Genomic DNA, 16555 nt, shown 5'->3' on the forward strand with positions numbered 1-16555 from the left:
TGATATCTAGGCCTTCTGACAGGCAGCCTTAAATAAATCCTTCTTGACCTAGTGTTGGTCTCGGCATGAAAGATAAAGCCGGCGCTGCAGAGGAGCTGCTGAGATGACCAGACTTGCTGCGCGGGGAAAAGAGCAGGAGGCAGGACTCAGGAGACCTGAGCTCCAAGCCCCCATACCCAGCAACCTCTAGAAAGCTGTGGGACTTTGGGCAAATGACTCAGCCTTCTGGGTCTCAGTTTCCCCGTGTGCTACTTCCTATGGGTGAGGCTCAGATGAGACTGTGAAAGCCTGTCAACACTGCAAACAATAAACATTCCGTAACTCATCATTTCATCAACACCCGCCCCGTGCCAGGCCCTGGGGTCCTGACTCGAGCTGATGGTAGTGGCTGCAAAACTAGTGTGATTGTTCCTGTTTTACAAAGGAAGAAACCTCGGCCAGGGCCGACACTCACCCAGCCCTCTCATCCTCGCGGGCCTGGGTCTCCTCGGTGGAGAAATGGACTTCCTAAGGTCGCCTGCGACTTTGGGAAGTTAAAGAGCTCTGGGTGGAAACTAAGTGGGTAGATTGGGACGGCCGGGGCCGCCGGAGGGGTGGGAGGGTTCACGGAGGGTGCGCTCGCGTCCTGGGATTCTCCCGAGGCTTGAGGATCGCCCAGGAAGACCCAGGATTCCCAGGTCCCTCCCGGAGCGCAGGGCGCGGGATTCCCGAGCGGCTCCCGGGAGCGGGCGGGGCCGGAGGCGGGGCGGCAGCAGGAAGCGGCGCTCGGAGCGGCCTGAGCCCGGCGGAGCCCGGCCGGCCTCGGCGAGCCGCAGGACGGGTGCCGGGACCCCCGGGGAGCGGCGCGCCCCCGAGTGCACCGCGGGGTGCAGGAGGTAGAGGCGCGCGAGCCCCGGAGACGTGGGGAGGGGCCAGGGCCCCTGCGAGGAAGACCGCGGCCCTGGGCGGCGTGGGTGGGGGGAGGGCGCCGCGGGCGGGAGCCTCGCAGGACCCCCAGCGGGCGGGGGCGGGGCCCCCGGCGAGCCCCGCCCTCCTCGGGCCGAGCACCCAGCGCCTGGCGCTCCCCCCAGGGTGCCATGGCCTCCCGGCTGCTGCACCGGCTGCGGCACGCCCTGGCCGGCGACGGCCCCGGGGAGGCGGCGGCCGGCGCCGAGGCCGAGCAGTTCCCGGAGAGTTCGGAGCTGGAGGACGACGACGCCGAGGGCCTGTCCTCCCGCCTCAGCGGCACCCTCAGCTTCACCAGCGCCGAGGACGAGGATGACGAGGACGACGACGCCGGCTCCGACCCGCTGCCCGCCGGGGACCATGAGTCCGGTGAAGACGCAGGCGAGTGCGGGGAGATGGGGCGGGAACCCTGGGGCTCGACTAGGCCTCCATCCCAGCAGTGTTGATCCAGCCGAAACTTCTTTAAGTGCCCTAGCCACCTCTGGCCGTGTGACCTTGAGAGCGTCACACCTCTGAGCCAAGTTTTTCCTTGTATCAACTGAAAGAAAAAAACAGTCCAAGGGTTGTTGCGAGCATGACATGTACAGAGCCTGGGACACAAGTGGTCATAACGTGCCGAGGATGCCTTGGTGGTGGGGATATATTTTTTTTGCGTTAACTATGTGTTAGGCACTGTTTGGCACCCGGCACCTCTCTGGCCCTCAGTTTCCATTTCTGTAAAGTGAAGATAAAGCCTCTTGACACCGATTGGGAGAATGAGGGATTCATGATACCTGGTTACATCGGTCCTGGCCCCAGGCGCTGTGACTTGACTGGTGTGTGTGTACACAGAAGGAAGTCCCCAGTCTGATGGGCCACGGGGCAGTCAGCTTCTAACGCGGCAGCTGCAGGATTTCTGGAAGAAGTCCCGGAACACCCTGGCACCCCAGCGGCTACTCTTTGAGGTGACCAGCGCCAATGTAGTCAAGGACCCACCCTCCAAGTACGTGGTGAGTGAGGGTCCAAGAACCCCTAGGCTATAAGTCTGTGGCTTAAAGGGAAGAATGTTAACTTCCAGGAGAGGACCTCTGGCTGTGCAGTTAGAAACGGCTGGTCTGTTTTACAAATGGGGAAACTGAAGCCAAAGAGGGTAACTTGAGCAAGTCCTCAGGCAAATTACTGAGCTTCTCCAAGGCTGGGCAAAGTGGGGATAATGGAATGACCCTTCCCACCCCAGGCTGGTTTTTAAACTGAGAGCTGGTGCATGAGCTAAGACGTTTGCAAACTGTAGCAAGATAGGGAGGTAAGGATATTATCTCGGTCCGACCTAAGATCCAAGTTCCATGCGTTAGTGGTTAAGGAAATGGGGGTCAGAGCCAGACCAACCGCAATTCAAATCATATTTATTACCAGATGTTTGATCTTGGGTGAGTTGTGTGAACTTGATGACCCTCAGTTTCCTCATCTGAACAATGGGGATAGTGATAATGGTATCTACTCAGAGGACTGGGGCAGGAATGAGATGCGACAGCATAGAAAGCTCTTAGCATCGTGCCTGGCATTCTGAAGTGGTAGCTGAAGTAGCATTTTACTTTGGATTGAAAATAGCTGGCATCTAGGGCCTGAAGTGGCTTCTTTCCAACTCAGGTGAGTCCATTTTCAAGTACCCATCCTGTACAGAATAATCTGGCTAGATTCAGAGGGACAGTGACGGAAGGGGTTAAGGTGAAGAACAACACAGGGGAGAGGCCTTGGAGTCCCCATTCTCCAAGCTGTGCAGAGGCACTGACGTGGAGAATGAGGTCTACCAGCTCCTGTTCCCCACCAGGCCTGCCTCTCACTTCCCTCCCCTTCACCCTCCTCCGCCTCAACAGGAAGGAGCCCTGGAGCCCTCCCTGTCCAACGTCTGCGCCTCTCAGCCCCTCTCGGCTGCTGATAGTAAACAGAGCCATGCCCATGGGAAGACTCCTCCAATTTGAGCAGGGGCTAACTGATGCTCGGGTGTTGAGGGCGAAGGTGCCAGAGGAGGGTCATGCACATGATGTGGGCACCAAGGAGCAGCCTGGAGGGAGGGAAGAATGGGGTGGCCAGGTGTCTGGATGGGAGGTGAATGGCAGGATGGAACAGGGTGGCCAGAGTCTGACCTGGTATATGATTGGGGAAGCAGATTACCTCCTCTGGCCAATGAGGACCTTAATCCCCATTTGACTTCTCCTGGGGGTTAAGAGCACAGGCTTTGGAATCAGATCTCCCTGGGTTCAAATCCCAGCTGGGCTACTCACCAGCTGCATCACTTAGAACAAGTTGGAAGCCTTTTGCCCCCTCTTTGAGCTGTCAAACAGAGATAAGGACCCCTTGCAGTGCTGTTGTGATGATTAAATGAAATATTACATGTAAAGTGCTCGGCACAGCACGTGGCACAGGGTAAGTGCTTGTTAATGGAACTACAGTCATTATTACCTATCTTGGTGGGGATGGGACATTACAAGGATGAGATCATAGATGTATAATGGAGTTTTTGGTTGTTAATTAAAGATAAAAATAAAAGCTAGATAAACGTAAGGGACTATTATAGACCAGCGCTGTTTGAAGTATGTTCTGCAGAAAATTGGTTTCCTGGAATGTTAATAATTGTTCCTTGAAGGGGAAAAAAAAAGATTTTGCGGTCAGTATGTCTTGAGAATGCAGAGTTAGAATAAAATAGGTTTCTTTATTGTGAGACTTTTAAATACTTTGTATTACCATACACCTTGAATCTTCAAGAGAATGTTCAAGTAGGCAAACCTAATTGAACAGGGGTGGCAATAACACTGGCAGTTCTACAGAACAAATTGGAGAGAAAAATCTGAGTCTGGTGTCAGCATGCCTTTAACACCTAACACTTGCTAATCCCCCTTTAAATCTTTTGAGGCAACATTATTACAGGTTAATCCATATTCAGTTCTCAGGCCTGGGGGGAAGCTTAGGTCATCTTGTCCAATGTTTCCCAAACCTCAGTCATTCCAGTACCACCTTCACGATTCTTGTCATACCTAAATACCACCCTTACCATTATTGTCCTAATGATTTTTCTTTAAATGTTCTTTTTTTCTTAAATAAATTTATGTTAAAAGACAACTTTACAGCCCTACCATGTGTGGAAAACCTCACATGCCTTAAAAAGAAGCTACCTATAAAAATAAAAGCAGTGAAAACAAAACAGTATCTAATTAATCCTGCCTGGATGCTATTGCTTGAGAAGGCCCAGACCTGAGATTTGCTTTCCGGCTCTTTTCTAAAATTGGAGGTTAGAGATGTTTGGAGAAGTGCTTTTTTTCCCCCTACCTTAGGTTTGTAGTCAGAAAGACTAAAAAAAGAATTAAGGGGGAATCACTTCCTGCCTGTGATTTAGTATTATTTATTCTAGTACACACCACCTAAAAACATCGGAGAGCAACACCTGCACAGGTGCCAGGCTTTGCTGACCTAGTCTAAGAGGGGAAATGCCCTGCCAGAAGTCATCCCGTGAGGTGGCAGCTCTCCTGGGCTGAAGAACGGGCTTCTGAAGACCCATCCTCTGGGTCTGGTTTGGATAACCTGGCAGGCATGTGGGGGCTGTGTGTCCACAGTGAAACAAGCTCCAAGCTGGTCCTAAAGGTTGGTTTAGGGGCCCAGGAGACCAGCCTGGGTTTCAGAGGAGCTGTCAGAAGCGCCAACTGCTCTATGGGAATGGGTACTGCCTAGAAGGGGCAAAAGGGACAGCAGCCGTTGGTACTAAAGCTCATCTCTGTCTTTCTCTCTCTGCGCTGCCTTGGGCCTGGGTCATTTCAGACGAGCCTCAGGTAAGATGGGACTGGGCTCCCTCGCTACTGCCCTAGCAGGTCCCACCCTCCTGAGCCCAGTCCCAGGGTAAACGGGAAGAGGTGGGAAGCAGAGCTGGAAGCGTGGGGCTGGGGAAGGAAAGGGGCCTATGGACAACTCACACCTGTCCTGACACCCACCCTCTCTGCAGCTCTACACCCTCGCCGTGATGGGCCCAGGGCCGCCCGATCGCCAGCCAACCCAGATCTCTCGCCGCTACTCTGACTTTGAGCGGTTGCACCGAAGCCTGCAGCGGCACTTCCGGGGTCCTATGGCTGCCATCTCCTTCCCCCGTAAACGCCTGCGCCGAAATTTTACTGCAGAGACCATTGCCCGCCGCAGCCGGGCCTTTGAGCAGTTTTTGGGCCACCTGCAGGCAGTACCTGAGCTGCGCCATGCCCCAGACCTACAGGACTTCTTCGTGTTGCCTGAGCTGCGGCGGGCGCAGAGCCTTACCTGCACCGGCCTCTACCGGGAGGCTCTGGCACTCTGGGCCAATGCTTGGCAGCTGCAGGTGCAGTTGGGCACCCTTTCTTGCCCTGACCGCCCACTGCTGACCCTGGCTGGGCTGGCCATTTGCCACCAGGAGCTGGAGGACCCAGGGGAGGCCCGGGCGTGCTGTGAGAGGGCCCTGCAGCTGCTGGGGGACAAGAGCCCCCACCCTTTGCTGGCACCCTTCCTGGAGGCCCATGTCCGGCTTTCCTGGCGCCTAGGCCTGGACAAACGTCAGTCAGAGGCCCAGCTCCAGGCCCTGCAGGAGGCAGGCCTCACCCCCACGCCACCCCCTAGTCTCAAAGAGTTGCTCATCAAGGAGGTGCTGGACTAACCTTTGCCTACACTTAAGGCCACAGTGGGGAAAGGGACCACCTCATGGTGGGGAGATGGACCTAATGAGAACACAAACAGCAGCTGGGAGGCAGCAGGGTGTGCTGGGAGCCCCTAGAAGTTACAGAAAAAAAGAATTTGCAGAAGTCTGAGGAAACTTGCTTCTGTTCAGCTGGGTTCAAGGGAAAGTTTGGCTAGAGTTGCCTGGGACTGTGCTGGAAGGAAATCGGGTGCAGCGTTTCCAGCTTAGGAGCAGGTGTGGGGGGTGCCCCAGTCAGGGTCGAAGTTCTCTTTCCTGAGAGGCATCCTGGCCACAGGGCCAGAGACTTTGCTGCTGGAGTCCTGGAGTTGAGGAATCCAAGATGACTGCTGTTTGGGGATTAAAGGCCAGCTGCTCCAGTGGTACCAGTCTCTTTATTGGATGTGTGGCATAGAAGGCCCAGCCCGTGACTGTAACTCTTGCTCGGGAGTGGGGGTAGAAGGGAGATCCTTGAAGCCCCAGGCCAAGCTGGTACATGTGGCTAGAGTTTGCTCTCAGATCCGGGGCTTCAGTCGGATCACACCCTCCTGGGCACAGGACACAGCCAGGACCCCATCCCGACGCCACAGCCGTCCATGGACCAGTCCCCGGGAGCCACCTGTTGGGCAAGAAGGGTGAGAACTGCTTTCTCTCTATCTCAGCACAGCCAAACGTGCTTTTTGTGAAGAGTTTGGCCCAGGGCATTTTCACAAATGAACCACTGTTGTGTGTGGCCACTTCAAATCCCTAAGTACCCCTTTAGAGCCCATCACAGTCAGTCATTGGGGGTAACCCCTCACACAGGAACCCCACTGTTGGTAAGTACTTTCACATGTTTACTGGCTTCCTCAAAAAGATCACAGGAGGAGGAGCTCTGAGGGCAGTCTTCTTCAGTAGCTTGGCCAAGCAGATCTGCTCCACCTCTAGACACATTAGGAAATCCATCAGTTCCCTTTTTAAAATCAGACAAGGTCCTCCAGGCTGAGAATTCTTAAAAGATGTCCCCAACCCCACCCCCAAAGAGAAGAAAAGAACCTAGAGCCGTCCCTACGTGGAGTTTGATGTTTATAAAGGAAACTACTGATTTCCCTTACACGGCATAGCTCACTTGGTTCTCACCACAGCCAAGTGAAGCAAGCATTTATTCTCCCATTTTCCAGATAATGACACTAAAGTCCAGAGAGGCTCAGGAACTTGGCCTTAAGGATCAGGGCCAAACCTTAAACCAAGTGTCCTCAGTTCAAGGTTGTTAATCCCGTATGTTGAGGCTATTGATATTTGAGAGTATCTCTTGAGTATAGAGTGACTCTTAAGTTTGGTTCTGTTTTACAAAGCAACGCTTTTCTTCATTTGAAAAGTACCTTCTTGGGGAAGGAACCTGAGTCTAGACAAAGATGAGTGAGTGGGTTTTTCACTATCCCATACAAGGATGTCCAAGTGGGGGGTTTTGAGTGTCCTGACCCCCAACCAGGTTAATCACAGAATCACTTAGGGAGCTTCTTTTAAAATACAGTTTTCTAGGCTTTATCCAAGACCTGCTGAGTCAGAATCTTAGGGTGGATCTGAGAACAAAAAGGCTGCCCCAAGTGGTAGTCTGATGGTATATACCATTACTCTAATGACATCCCCCATTTGTTTAGATGGGGAAATTGAGGCTCAGAAAGGAGAATGGATTTGCCTAAGATCATACAGAGAATCTGAAATAGTTCTAGGGCTAGAACTGGTCTCTGAGATAAAGTGAGTCATTCCTTCAACCTTTCCAGCACACTATAGAAGTTTGGAGCTGAAAGGTACCCCTTCATAGAGCCCCGCCCTGTTTTAAAGATGAGAATGCCAAAGCCGGGGAAGGAGCTGGGATTCCTGCCACCCTAGCGTCGGTGCCCTTGCCCTACGTGGTCCCACACTTACCAGCCCAGGGGCTCTCGCACTCGTACAGCATCCAGTGGTCAGCTCGGAAGGGGGCATGGAACCACATGGAGTGATCCAGTGAGACCATGAAGTGCACCTTTTGCTGGAAGTAGTGGGGCAGCAGGGCTGTGCCCAGGAAGGCATAGTCTGAGATATAGGCGGCCACACAGCAGTGCATCTTGATGTCACCCTCCCCTGCAAAAGGTCCCAATGCCATCAGCCCTGGGCTTCTGGGCTTTATGGCTCAAGGACCTGCAGGGAGGTGGGAGAGAAAGGGGCTGCCATGCACAGATGTGCAGACTGTCCACAGCATGAGAGGGTTGGGGGTTAGTGAGGACTGAAATCCAGTTCCATTCATCAAGTTTCTCACCCTGGGCCCGGGAACAGGGGCCTTTTTCCAATTTGCACAAAGGCACCTTATGCTTCGCAGTGCCTTGCCTTCCCCAGAAAGGGCTGACACTGGGATTGTAGTCATCTCCCCATTCTCCCCATGCAAAGGGCTGAGAGGCCCTGGTGAGAAGCTGGGCCAGCTCTCTCATCATGCAGATAAGAAAACAAGCCCAGAGAGGGAAAGTAACTGCCCGAGGTCATGCAGGGCAAATGACATGATGGCCTAGACCCATGGGAGCACCTACCCTGGTCGGTGAGGGCCTCTTACCAATATAGCCTCGAGCTCGCACCCAGAACATCTGTTTGGGCTCCATGCTCTGCACCTGGCTCACGGTGGGTGGGTTTACCAGCTTGATCTCAATGGGCACATCCTGGGCAGCCGTTCGGTTCAGCCCCACTCGATATTTCTCTTGGAGGTCAGGGTCCCTGGAAGTAAAAGGCAGAGGGACTAGGGGAGACTCAGGGGGAGCCTCTCATCTGTGCTGACCCCCTCTGTTCCTCCACAGGAACTCCTGACTTAGACCCAAAGCTCCCCTCCACTTACGCCAGGCAGAATAGCATAGTGTTCGAATCCCTTCTTTGCTACTTATGACCCATGTGACCTTGTCTATATTAATATCATCTCTCTGAGCCTATTTTCCTGTCGGCAAAATGTGGATTGTGATAGCATACTACTCACAGCAAACATTATGGAGAAGATTCATCTTCCCCCTCTGATAAATGAAATAAGTACAGAGAGGCCAAGTAGCTTGCTTAGTAAGTGGAAAAGTCAAGATCTGGACCCAAGCCATGTGGCTCCACAGTTCGTACCCTTAACCACTTCACTAATCTAGATATTCAGGCAATGGGCTGCCCAACTAACCTGAAGCAGTTGGGAACACTGTCTCCCCAGAAGGAAGGAGCACATTTCCAGGGAAGCTTTCCCCATGGTCACAACCACTGGTATCTTCATGGATACCGCCATTTTCATTCCGATCCTCCTAAGTGGTGTCCCATAGAAACTTCTGTGATAATGGAATTTTCTAATCTGTACTGTCCACTGTGGAAGCCACTGGCCACACCTTGATTGAGCACTTGAAATGTGGCCAGTGCAACTAAGGAACAGAACTGTTAATTCTATGTAATTTTAATTAAATTAATATAGCCAATGTGTCCAGTGGCTAGTTCAGACAGTGAAGGGCCTCTTAAGAACAATGTCTTAATTTCATTTCAGCAAATAATTGTTAAATACTGAACACCTATCAGTGCTTATTCCTCTCTGTCAACAGTGGCATAACTACAATTTACTGAGAACCCACTCAGTGCTTTATATCTCTTATCTCATTTGATCCCTACAGCAGCCTTATGAGAAATCATTGTTAGTACCATTTTACATCTGAGGGCTTAGCGTGGAAAAGCAACTTGTCCCAGCTGACACAGCTAGTGGGGCCAGAGTCTATATTTGATCCATGCCTTTCGGGCTTCCAAAGCCACATCGGTCCCATCACTCCATGCTGCCTCTCCAGCATTCAGCACTAGGCAAAGAAGCTATCTAGATGATAAAGCTGTGAAGTAGGCAGGACGAATGAAGAGAGTAGGGCCACGAGAGGCTGGGGCGTTAGGCAGTCACTGGAGGTGAGCACTAACAGAGGCACAATCCTGCCCAGAATCCATGTGTCTGTCCTTTGTCCAGACCCGAGCTTTTCCCCCTGCACCAGCATTTTTCAAACTTTAGTGGCTGTGACCCAAGGAAGAAATACATTTTATCAGGTGATAATCAAAATATTTAACACGGGGGAGCAGATGTAGCTTAGTGGTTGAGCACCTGCTTTCCGTGTGTGTGTGTGTGTGTGTGTGTGTGTATAAAAAATACCCAGTAAGGAAAAGGCTGTGACTAATCAGAACAGATGCAGGCTTAGAACTGCACCGGACCTTAGAGAATCTCCACCCTAAGCCGCTCGATCATGGGTGACCCAGAGGGAGAAAATGGGATCACTTAAGGGGCTGGAGAGGTGACTATTTACCAAGTGGTTACAGAAGTACTGCAATATTTTTAACAATTAGTAAACCTGTGGCACCGCTGTACTGGCTGGATATAAGTCCTACATTTCCCATCATGACCCACTACACCTGGTACGTGTGTGTGCACATGCAAACAGACCAGAAACCCATACAACTGAATGTAAAGTTTCACAAAAGCATTCTTACTGCTTACAGTATACTCCAAGATCTTCTTTTCTAGTCTGTATTTTTTAAATGCTGGTTAAGACCCACTAAAGGATTCCATGACACACTAATGGGTGGCAACCACAGTTCGGAAACACTACTCTGGAGCCTCCAGGTTGCTCACCTTAAATACTGGTCAATGAGGGTCTCGTAGTCAAGCAGCTCCTCCGGTGGGGACACAATGGGCATGGAGAACTGGTGCTGCAGAGGGCTGGGCTGGGCCTGCTGGAAGGAGGCCTGGCAGATGAAGATGGGCTTACCATGTTGTATGGCCTTCACAGAGCGCACCGAGAAGCTTGTCCCTGTTCGCGTCCGCTCCACCTGGTACAACACTGGTATCTTTGGATCCCCTGCAGTGAGCACAAGGGACATGGTGAGCCCCTGAGTCAGTCCCACAGGCCCTGTCATCATCACAATGGCCAGACAGGTACTTCTGCCACTTCTCCTCCACTGTTTTCTCAGTTCGGTGGATACCAGGCATACAGAGAAACCACCAGCCTCTGTCATCTCTCTCAGTGTGGGTGAAGCTCCTCCCTGTCAGCAGCACAGAACAATCTGGGCATTGCCTGATTCCCTGCATTCAAATCTCAACTCTTGCCACTCAGTAGCTGTGTGACCTTGGGAAAGTCACTTAGCCTCTCTGAGCAGTAAATTCATCTCAAAAATGGGACTCACAGGTTTACGAGAATGTTTACAAGATGTTTACAAGAATTAAATGAGTTCATAGTGGTAAAATGTTTAGAATAATATCTGGCACAGTTTAAGTACTCAGTAAGTGTTAAAGTAAATACCCTGACCCTTTGTCTGGTTGTGTATATGACCTGGATCCTGTCATGAGTCCAGACCATTCCTTTATATCAGGGATTAGCAGATTACGACCTGTGGGCCAAAGCCAGTTTGCTGCCAGCTTTTGTAAATAAAGTTGTTTTTAACACAGCCATGTTCATCTGTTTAGGTATTATCTATGCCTGCTTTCACACTACACTAGCAAAGTTCAGTAGTCATGACAGAGACTGTATGGCCTATAAAACCTAAAATATTTACCATCCTGGCCATTTATCAAAGAAGTCTGTTGGTTCCTGCTTTAGATTCTCTAAGCTCTAAAACTGTACCAAGTCAGATGATCCCTGTATTACATTACTTTATCTCCCCAAAGAAATACTTTAAAAAACCCCAACTGATTGACATTCTTCCCAATTTCTTTAGAAAAAGAATTGATATGATAAATAGCCAAGTACCCCTCTTTTAATAAGGACTATCTCTTATTTAAAAATATCAAAACATCATCACTGCTTATAATATTTAATGCATTTGATAGAGGGTCACCTCACAAACTCATAAGAGAGCTTCCTTTTTTGCCTTGCTGCCAGGAAGTTAAGAACTAAATTTCGCATAAAACTGCAACAGTTTGTCTTAGCCTAGTTTTCTGGTATAATCATTTCCCCTAATTCCCTTTTACTACTAGCCTGGTACTTTTCTTTTTGATGTACCAGGGCCAGGGATTGAACCTGGTGCCTCTTATGTGGGAAGCCCACACTCAACCACTGAGCTACACTGGCTCCCTGGGTTGTTTTTTTTTTTCATTTGTTTTGTTTTTAGGAGGCACCAAGGATCAAACCAGGGACCTTGTACATGGGAAGGAGGGGCTCAACCACTTGAGCTACATCTGTTCCCTGTACTTTTTTATTTTTTATTTTTTTAAGATTTATTTTATTTACGTATCCCCCCCGCCCCTTGCTGTTTGCACTTGCTGTGTCTGCTTGTGGTGTGCTCATCTTCCTGTTTTCAGGAGGTACCAGAAACCAAACCCAGGACCTCCCATGTGGAAGAGAGGCGCGTAATTGCTTGAGTCACCTCCACTCCCTTTTTTTGTATCTTTCATTGTATTTTCCTCCTTGTGTCTCTTGTTGTGTCAGCTCGCTGCGCCAGCCCGTCACGTCAGCTTGCTGTCTTGCTCATCCTCTTAAGGAGGCACTGGGAACTGAACATAGGACCTCCCGAGTGGTAGGTGGGAACCCAATCACTTGAGCTATATCCGCTTCCCTGATTTTTAATAGTAGTAGCATATTTTAAGCTGTCTTGCAGCCTTTTCAGAAGGTGCTAGAGGAACAAATAACTGATGATTAATTTTGAAATGGTAGCTTGGGCATGGCTCATTTCATGCTGCCCCTGGGAGAAGAATTTCCAAAGAACAAGGTCTTTCCCCCAGCACTAGGGGCAGACACTCTGGCAGCTCTCCAGTGATTTGGAATTCTCTCCCAAGAGAGAAAAAGAGGGGGCAGATGTGGCTCAAGGGGGTGAGTACCTGCTTCCCATATGGGAGGTCTCAGGTTCATTACCTCCATATAAAAGGTCCCAAATTTCCCAGGTTCAATCCCTGGCCCTGGTACCTAAAAAAAAATTAAAAAGGAAAAAAAAACAGAGAAAGGCATGGTCCACAAACCCAGGTTTAAATCCTGGCTCTGCCTTCCTAAGCAGTTGTAGAAACTGCAATGGAAACTCTTTAGGTCTGTTTCTTGATGCATAGAATGGTGGCAGGAGTGCCCACCCCTCATGTTTACTTCTGAAATCACATACATGGCTGTTCTCTGTATGATGCAAATTTTAATTATAAGTTCATCATAAAAATTATTATTTATGGAAAAATATGCAATGTGCCAGGCCCTGAGTTAGATGCTTTACCTACAAAGGCTCACATAATTATTTTATTACAGGGTAAAGAAACAGATTCAGAGGGATCAGATAAGGCCCCTACCTCCACAAAACAAAACAAATAAAAGAAAACGAATGAAACAAGTCTTTAGCTAGGCCAGAAGGATTATATCATCAAAAGGCCAACAACTTTGCAGCTTACAACTGAATTGGAAAATAAAGCACATATTTGCTTCCAACTAGCATACAGGTAAGAGCTAGACTGGGCATGGGGTAACTACTGAAATACTTTATAGCAATGATTTTCAGGGATGGGAAGCAGTTGTGGCTCGGTGACTGGGCTCCTGCCAACCACATGGGAGGTCCAAGTTCAGTTCCTGGTGCCTTCTAAAGAAGACAGCAAGACAGCAAGCTGGGAAGTGGACTTGTCCCAATGGATAGGGTGTCCGTCTACCACATGGGAGGTCCGCGGTTCAAACCCCAGGCCTCCTTGACCCATGTGAAGCTGGCTCATGCACAGTGCTGATGTGCACATGGAGTGCTGTGCCATGCAGGGGGCCCACGCGCAAGGAGTGCGCCCTGTAATGAGAGCCGCCCAGTGTGAAAGTACAGCCTGCCCAAGAATGGCGCCGCACACACGGAGAGCTGACACAACAAGATGACACAACAAAAAGAAATACAGATTCCCAGTGCCGCTGATAAGGATAGAAGTGGTCACAGAAGAACACACAACGAATGGACACAAAGAGCAGATAACTGGGGGGGGGGGAGGGGAGAGAAATTAAAAAAAAAAAAAGGCAGCAAGCTGACATGATGGGCTGGTGTGGTGAGCTGACGCAGTGAGATGACTCAACCAAGCGACACAGGGAGGAAACACAATGAGAGACACAACAAAGCAGGGAGCAGAGGTGGCTCAGGTGATTAGGTATCTCCCTCCCACAGGAGAGGTCCCGGGTTCGGTTCCCTGTGCCTCCTAAAAAAGAGAAGACCAATACACAACAAACAGACACAGAGAATGCAGAATGAGAGGGTGGGAAATAAAATAAAATAACAAAATGAGGGATGGGGAGAAATCTTCAAAAAAGATTTTCAGGGAGCAGTAGGCAATACAAGGATGGGATTTGGGGGACATGGTAATGTGGTAAGAAAAAGTATACTTATTATTATAACACCTTATATATGTAAAATGAAGGGGGAAAGCCAAAATTATTTTTTTGTGTTTGTTTGTTTTTTTATACAAATCTCAGAATGTAAAGTTCCACAAAACCTTCTCAGCTGGTGGGCCTATGCATAAGTCAGTGACTCTTAAATTGGGGGCACTCACCCTAGGGGTGAGGAGGAGGGAGGGAAAGCAAGTGAGATTTTTATGTTTTTCACAAGAGTGCTGGGCTTTAAAAAGATTGCCCTCTCTCCAGTCCTTGATCCCAGAGCTATAAGCAGATTCCCCTGGTCCAATCCCTTCTCTCCCCTCCCCTTCTCCATTTTACAGATAGGGTAAGCCAAACCTCAAAGAGGGCAGGTAACCTACTCAAGGTCAAGGCTAATTGTAGGCAAAGCTGAAAGGAAAACGAGGCTCTCTTGATTCCTAGGCTGGTGATCGTTTCTCCAAGCCAAACTGCCCTACCTCCAAACCCCTATCAGTGGTTACTGTACCTCTCTGAGGATCTAGCACAGTGCTTGGCACCAGGTGTGTAAAGAATGAAAAGAAAAGACCCAGAGGGAGCAAATAAGCAACACAGTCTTGTGTAACTGTGGGCCAGATGACAAGAACCCACTGAATCTCAGCAGGTATGAACTCCAATGCTCTTTATTGGCACAGGGCCTCAGTCCTCTTTTGGGTGGCTCCCCTAAGGACTCTCTTACTCCCTTTCCCCTCTACCCTTCCCTTTCTCTCTTTTCCCCTTTCTCCTCAGTAAGGCTCCCAAGGCCAGGATGAGGTGGCTGCTGGGCTACCTGGACAGGGTTGAGGGCAGGGATGGGGTGATTTACCTGCCCGAACAAAGTAGCAATGCAGGGAGTGCACGTGGACATCTTCGCTCACAGACTTGGCTGCAGCCACCAGGGCCTGGCCCACGATCTGACCCCCAAACAGCCGCTGGGTGGTGGGGAACCAGTAATGCCTTGCTCTGTGCAAAGAGGGAAAAAGTGGGCAAGACTTGAATGCTAGGCTGAATCCTACAGCCCTCAGCATGCCTCTGGTGCAGACCTGAGAGTCAGTGGGGTTTGGGATCCTTTTGAAAATCTGGTGAAAGCCATGGCAAATATCCTTGCATCACTCTGCATATAACTTTACAGCCTTCATGACCATCCAAAGCCCACCTAAGGATAACAATCAACCCCCTTGTTTTACAGTAAGAGGACATGGATCAGAGAGGGAAAGTGACTTGAGCAAGGTCACAGTTTATACACTGAAAATCTTGGACAGTATGTGAGTCTTCTGACCTCAAGTCCAGTGTTTCTTCTACTCCCTGTATCAGGGTAAAGCAGAAGACTCTCACGCCTTGAATGAACTAAAATGAACCCCAAAGGCTGAGCTGGGGGTGGACTGCATTAAGGATTACCACTCAAACCATCAACTACAATAGCACAGTTCTTCCTCCAGTCAGATTCAGAGCTGGAAGGGCTCTCAGACATCAAATAAGTCTAACTCTTAAAATGGACAGATCAGTAAACTGAGGCCCCAAGAGGTGAAAAGGCTTCCCCAATGCTTGAGCCTTGTGGAAGCTTAAGGAATTAGGTTTCAAGATTCCCAAGGCCCAGGCCCAGGGCTCATTTTCCATAACAATGCAAACGATAGCCCTCTAGGTCATTGTTTGCAATTTGTTACCTTAAGGAAGAGAGGTTAAAGCCTAAAAGAATACTGAGAGAGCCCGCAGGAGCTTCCGAGGCCAAAGATATTACATCACCAGTTGCAGTGAAAAGCTTACAAACCAGAGGGCAAGAGGCAGCAGGGTCAGGTTTTAGGATTAATGAATTACCAGACCCCACCAGCTGGCAGCTGTGGGGGAAAATGCAAGGATCTGCGACCTGCGAACCTAGGGGCTTAAGTATGAAACAGCAAAATACCCTAGGGCAAATCACCGCCTTTTCTGGGCTGACTCCCCTAAAAGACACGACCCCTGAGGGCAGGCTTCCGGGTAGGGTATCAAGCCACCACTTTATTTGTCCAGATCAGAAGCAACTCCTAGGGGTGGCGCTGCGCACTCACAACGTGAACTGTGAGGAAAGAAGCCGCCTCAGTAGGGGCAGCGCTGTCAGGGACAAGCCCCCTCCCAAACGCGGCAGAGCCTGCATCCCGCGCGGAGCCCGTCCTGGTTCCGAAGCCGGGGGACAGTGGGTGGTGGCAGTGGAGATCAGAAGCCTCTGTCCCAATGGGGGGGCCCCGAGCCAGGTGAGGCCGGCTACCTGTAGAGATCTTCGTCCAGCGGCTCGAGGTTGAGCACGCTGGTGACCAGAACGCTGCAGAGGTCCCTGGGGGGATCGCCGCCGCAGCTCTGCTTGTCCTTCAGGTCCTGCGCGGTCGACATGCCCCTCTCTCGCTGTCTGCCCCGAACTAGTTGCTGAGCGTCGTACGCGGAGACTTAAACCAGAACCCGTAGCTTCCGGCAGCTTGTTCTAGTAATCGGAAGTCCCCTGCCGGTCCCGGGGGAGGCGGGGTTCCCGTTCTGATTGGCCGGTGCTCCTGTCCGTCTTAGGGTGGGTGGGGCCAGCTTTGTCTAAAGATTGGAGAAAATAAGTGCCAATCTGGAAATCTAGCGTGTGGTTGGGTGCAGCAGCGTGGGGGCGGAGCCT

At 50.5% G+C, this 16555-nt stretch overlaps 2 protein-coding genes across 3 annotated transcripts; one reads left to right on the forward strand and one right to left on the reverse strand.

Annotated features, from left to right (window-relative positions):
• Positions 1-724: 724 nt before the first annotated feature.
• On the forward strand, positions 725-11047 carry SNX21 (sorting nexin family member 21). Its single transcript, XM_004469860.5, has 4 exons — positions 725-875; positions 1071-1326; positions 1777-1934; positions 4916-11047. Exons 2-4 carry the CDS (start codon positions 1077-1079, stop codon positions 5588-5590), a joined length of 1083 nt encoding a protein of 360 aa, XP_004469917.1. The 5' UTR covers positions 725-875; positions 1071-1076; the 3' UTR covers positions 5591-11047.
• Positions 3615-16382, reverse strand: ACOT8 (acyl-CoA thioesterase 8). 2 transcript variants are annotated; one of them, XM_004469864.5, is made up of 6 exons: positions 16169-16382; positions 14753-14889; positions 10236-10461; positions 8175-8332; positions 7517-7711; positions 3615-6531 (listed from the first exon to the last, which is right to left on the reverse strand). In XM_004469864.5, the coding sequence occupies exons 1-6, from the start codon at positions 16288-16290 to the stop codon at positions 6437-6439; spliced, it is 933 nt and encodes a 310-aa protein (XP_004469921.1). In that variant the 5' UTR covers positions 16291-16382; the 3' UTR covers positions 3615-6436. The 2 variants fall into 2 exon arrangements, with proteins under 2 accessions (XP_004469921.1, XP_058143130.1); XM_058287147.2 differs by having other exon boundaries at positions 3615-6227; positions 16169-16379.
• Positions 16383-16555: the final 173 nt, after the last annotated feature.

Source organism: Dasypus novemcinctus, chromosome 24 (genome assembly GCF_030445035.2).
Source record: "Dasypus novemcinctus isolate mDasNov1 chromosome 24, mDasNov1.1.hap2, whole genome shotgun sequence".
Taxonomy (NCBI): Eukaryota; Metazoa; Chordata; class Mammalia; order Cingulata; family Dasypodidae; genus Dasypus; species Dasypus novemcinctus.

What these genes read in the sequence shown, in the direction of transcription:
- SNX21 (XM_004469860.5), top strand. Translation starts at nt 1,077, where the DNA reads ATGGCCTCCCGGCTGCTGCACCGGCTGCGGCACGCCCTGGCCGGCGAC. An exon ending in TGAGTCCGGTGAAGACGCAG is followed by an intron (nt 1,327 to 1,776) that starts GCGAGTGCGGGG and finishes GTGTGTACACAG; the next exon opens with AAGGAAGTCCCCAGTCTGAT. An exon ending in ACCCACCCTCCAAGTACGTG is followed by an intron (nt 1,935 to 4,915) that starts GTGAGTGAGGGT and finishes CCCTCTCTGCAG; the next exon opens with CTCTACACCCTCGCCGTGAT.
- ACOT8 (XM_058287147.2), bottom strand. Translation starts at nt 16,290, where the DNA reads ATGTCGACCGCGCAGGACCTGAAGGACAAGCAGAGCTGCGGCGGCGAT. An exon ending in CTCATTGACCAGTATTTAAG is followed by an intron (nt 8,333 to 10,235) that starts GTGAGCAACCTG and finishes TTTTACTTCCAG; the next exon opens with GGACCCTGACCTCCAAGAGA. An exon ending in GCGAGCTCGAGGCTATATTG is followed by an intron (nt 7,712 to 8,174) that starts GTAAGAGGCCCT and finishes GACCTTTTGCAG; the next exon opens with GGGAGGGTGACATCAAGATG.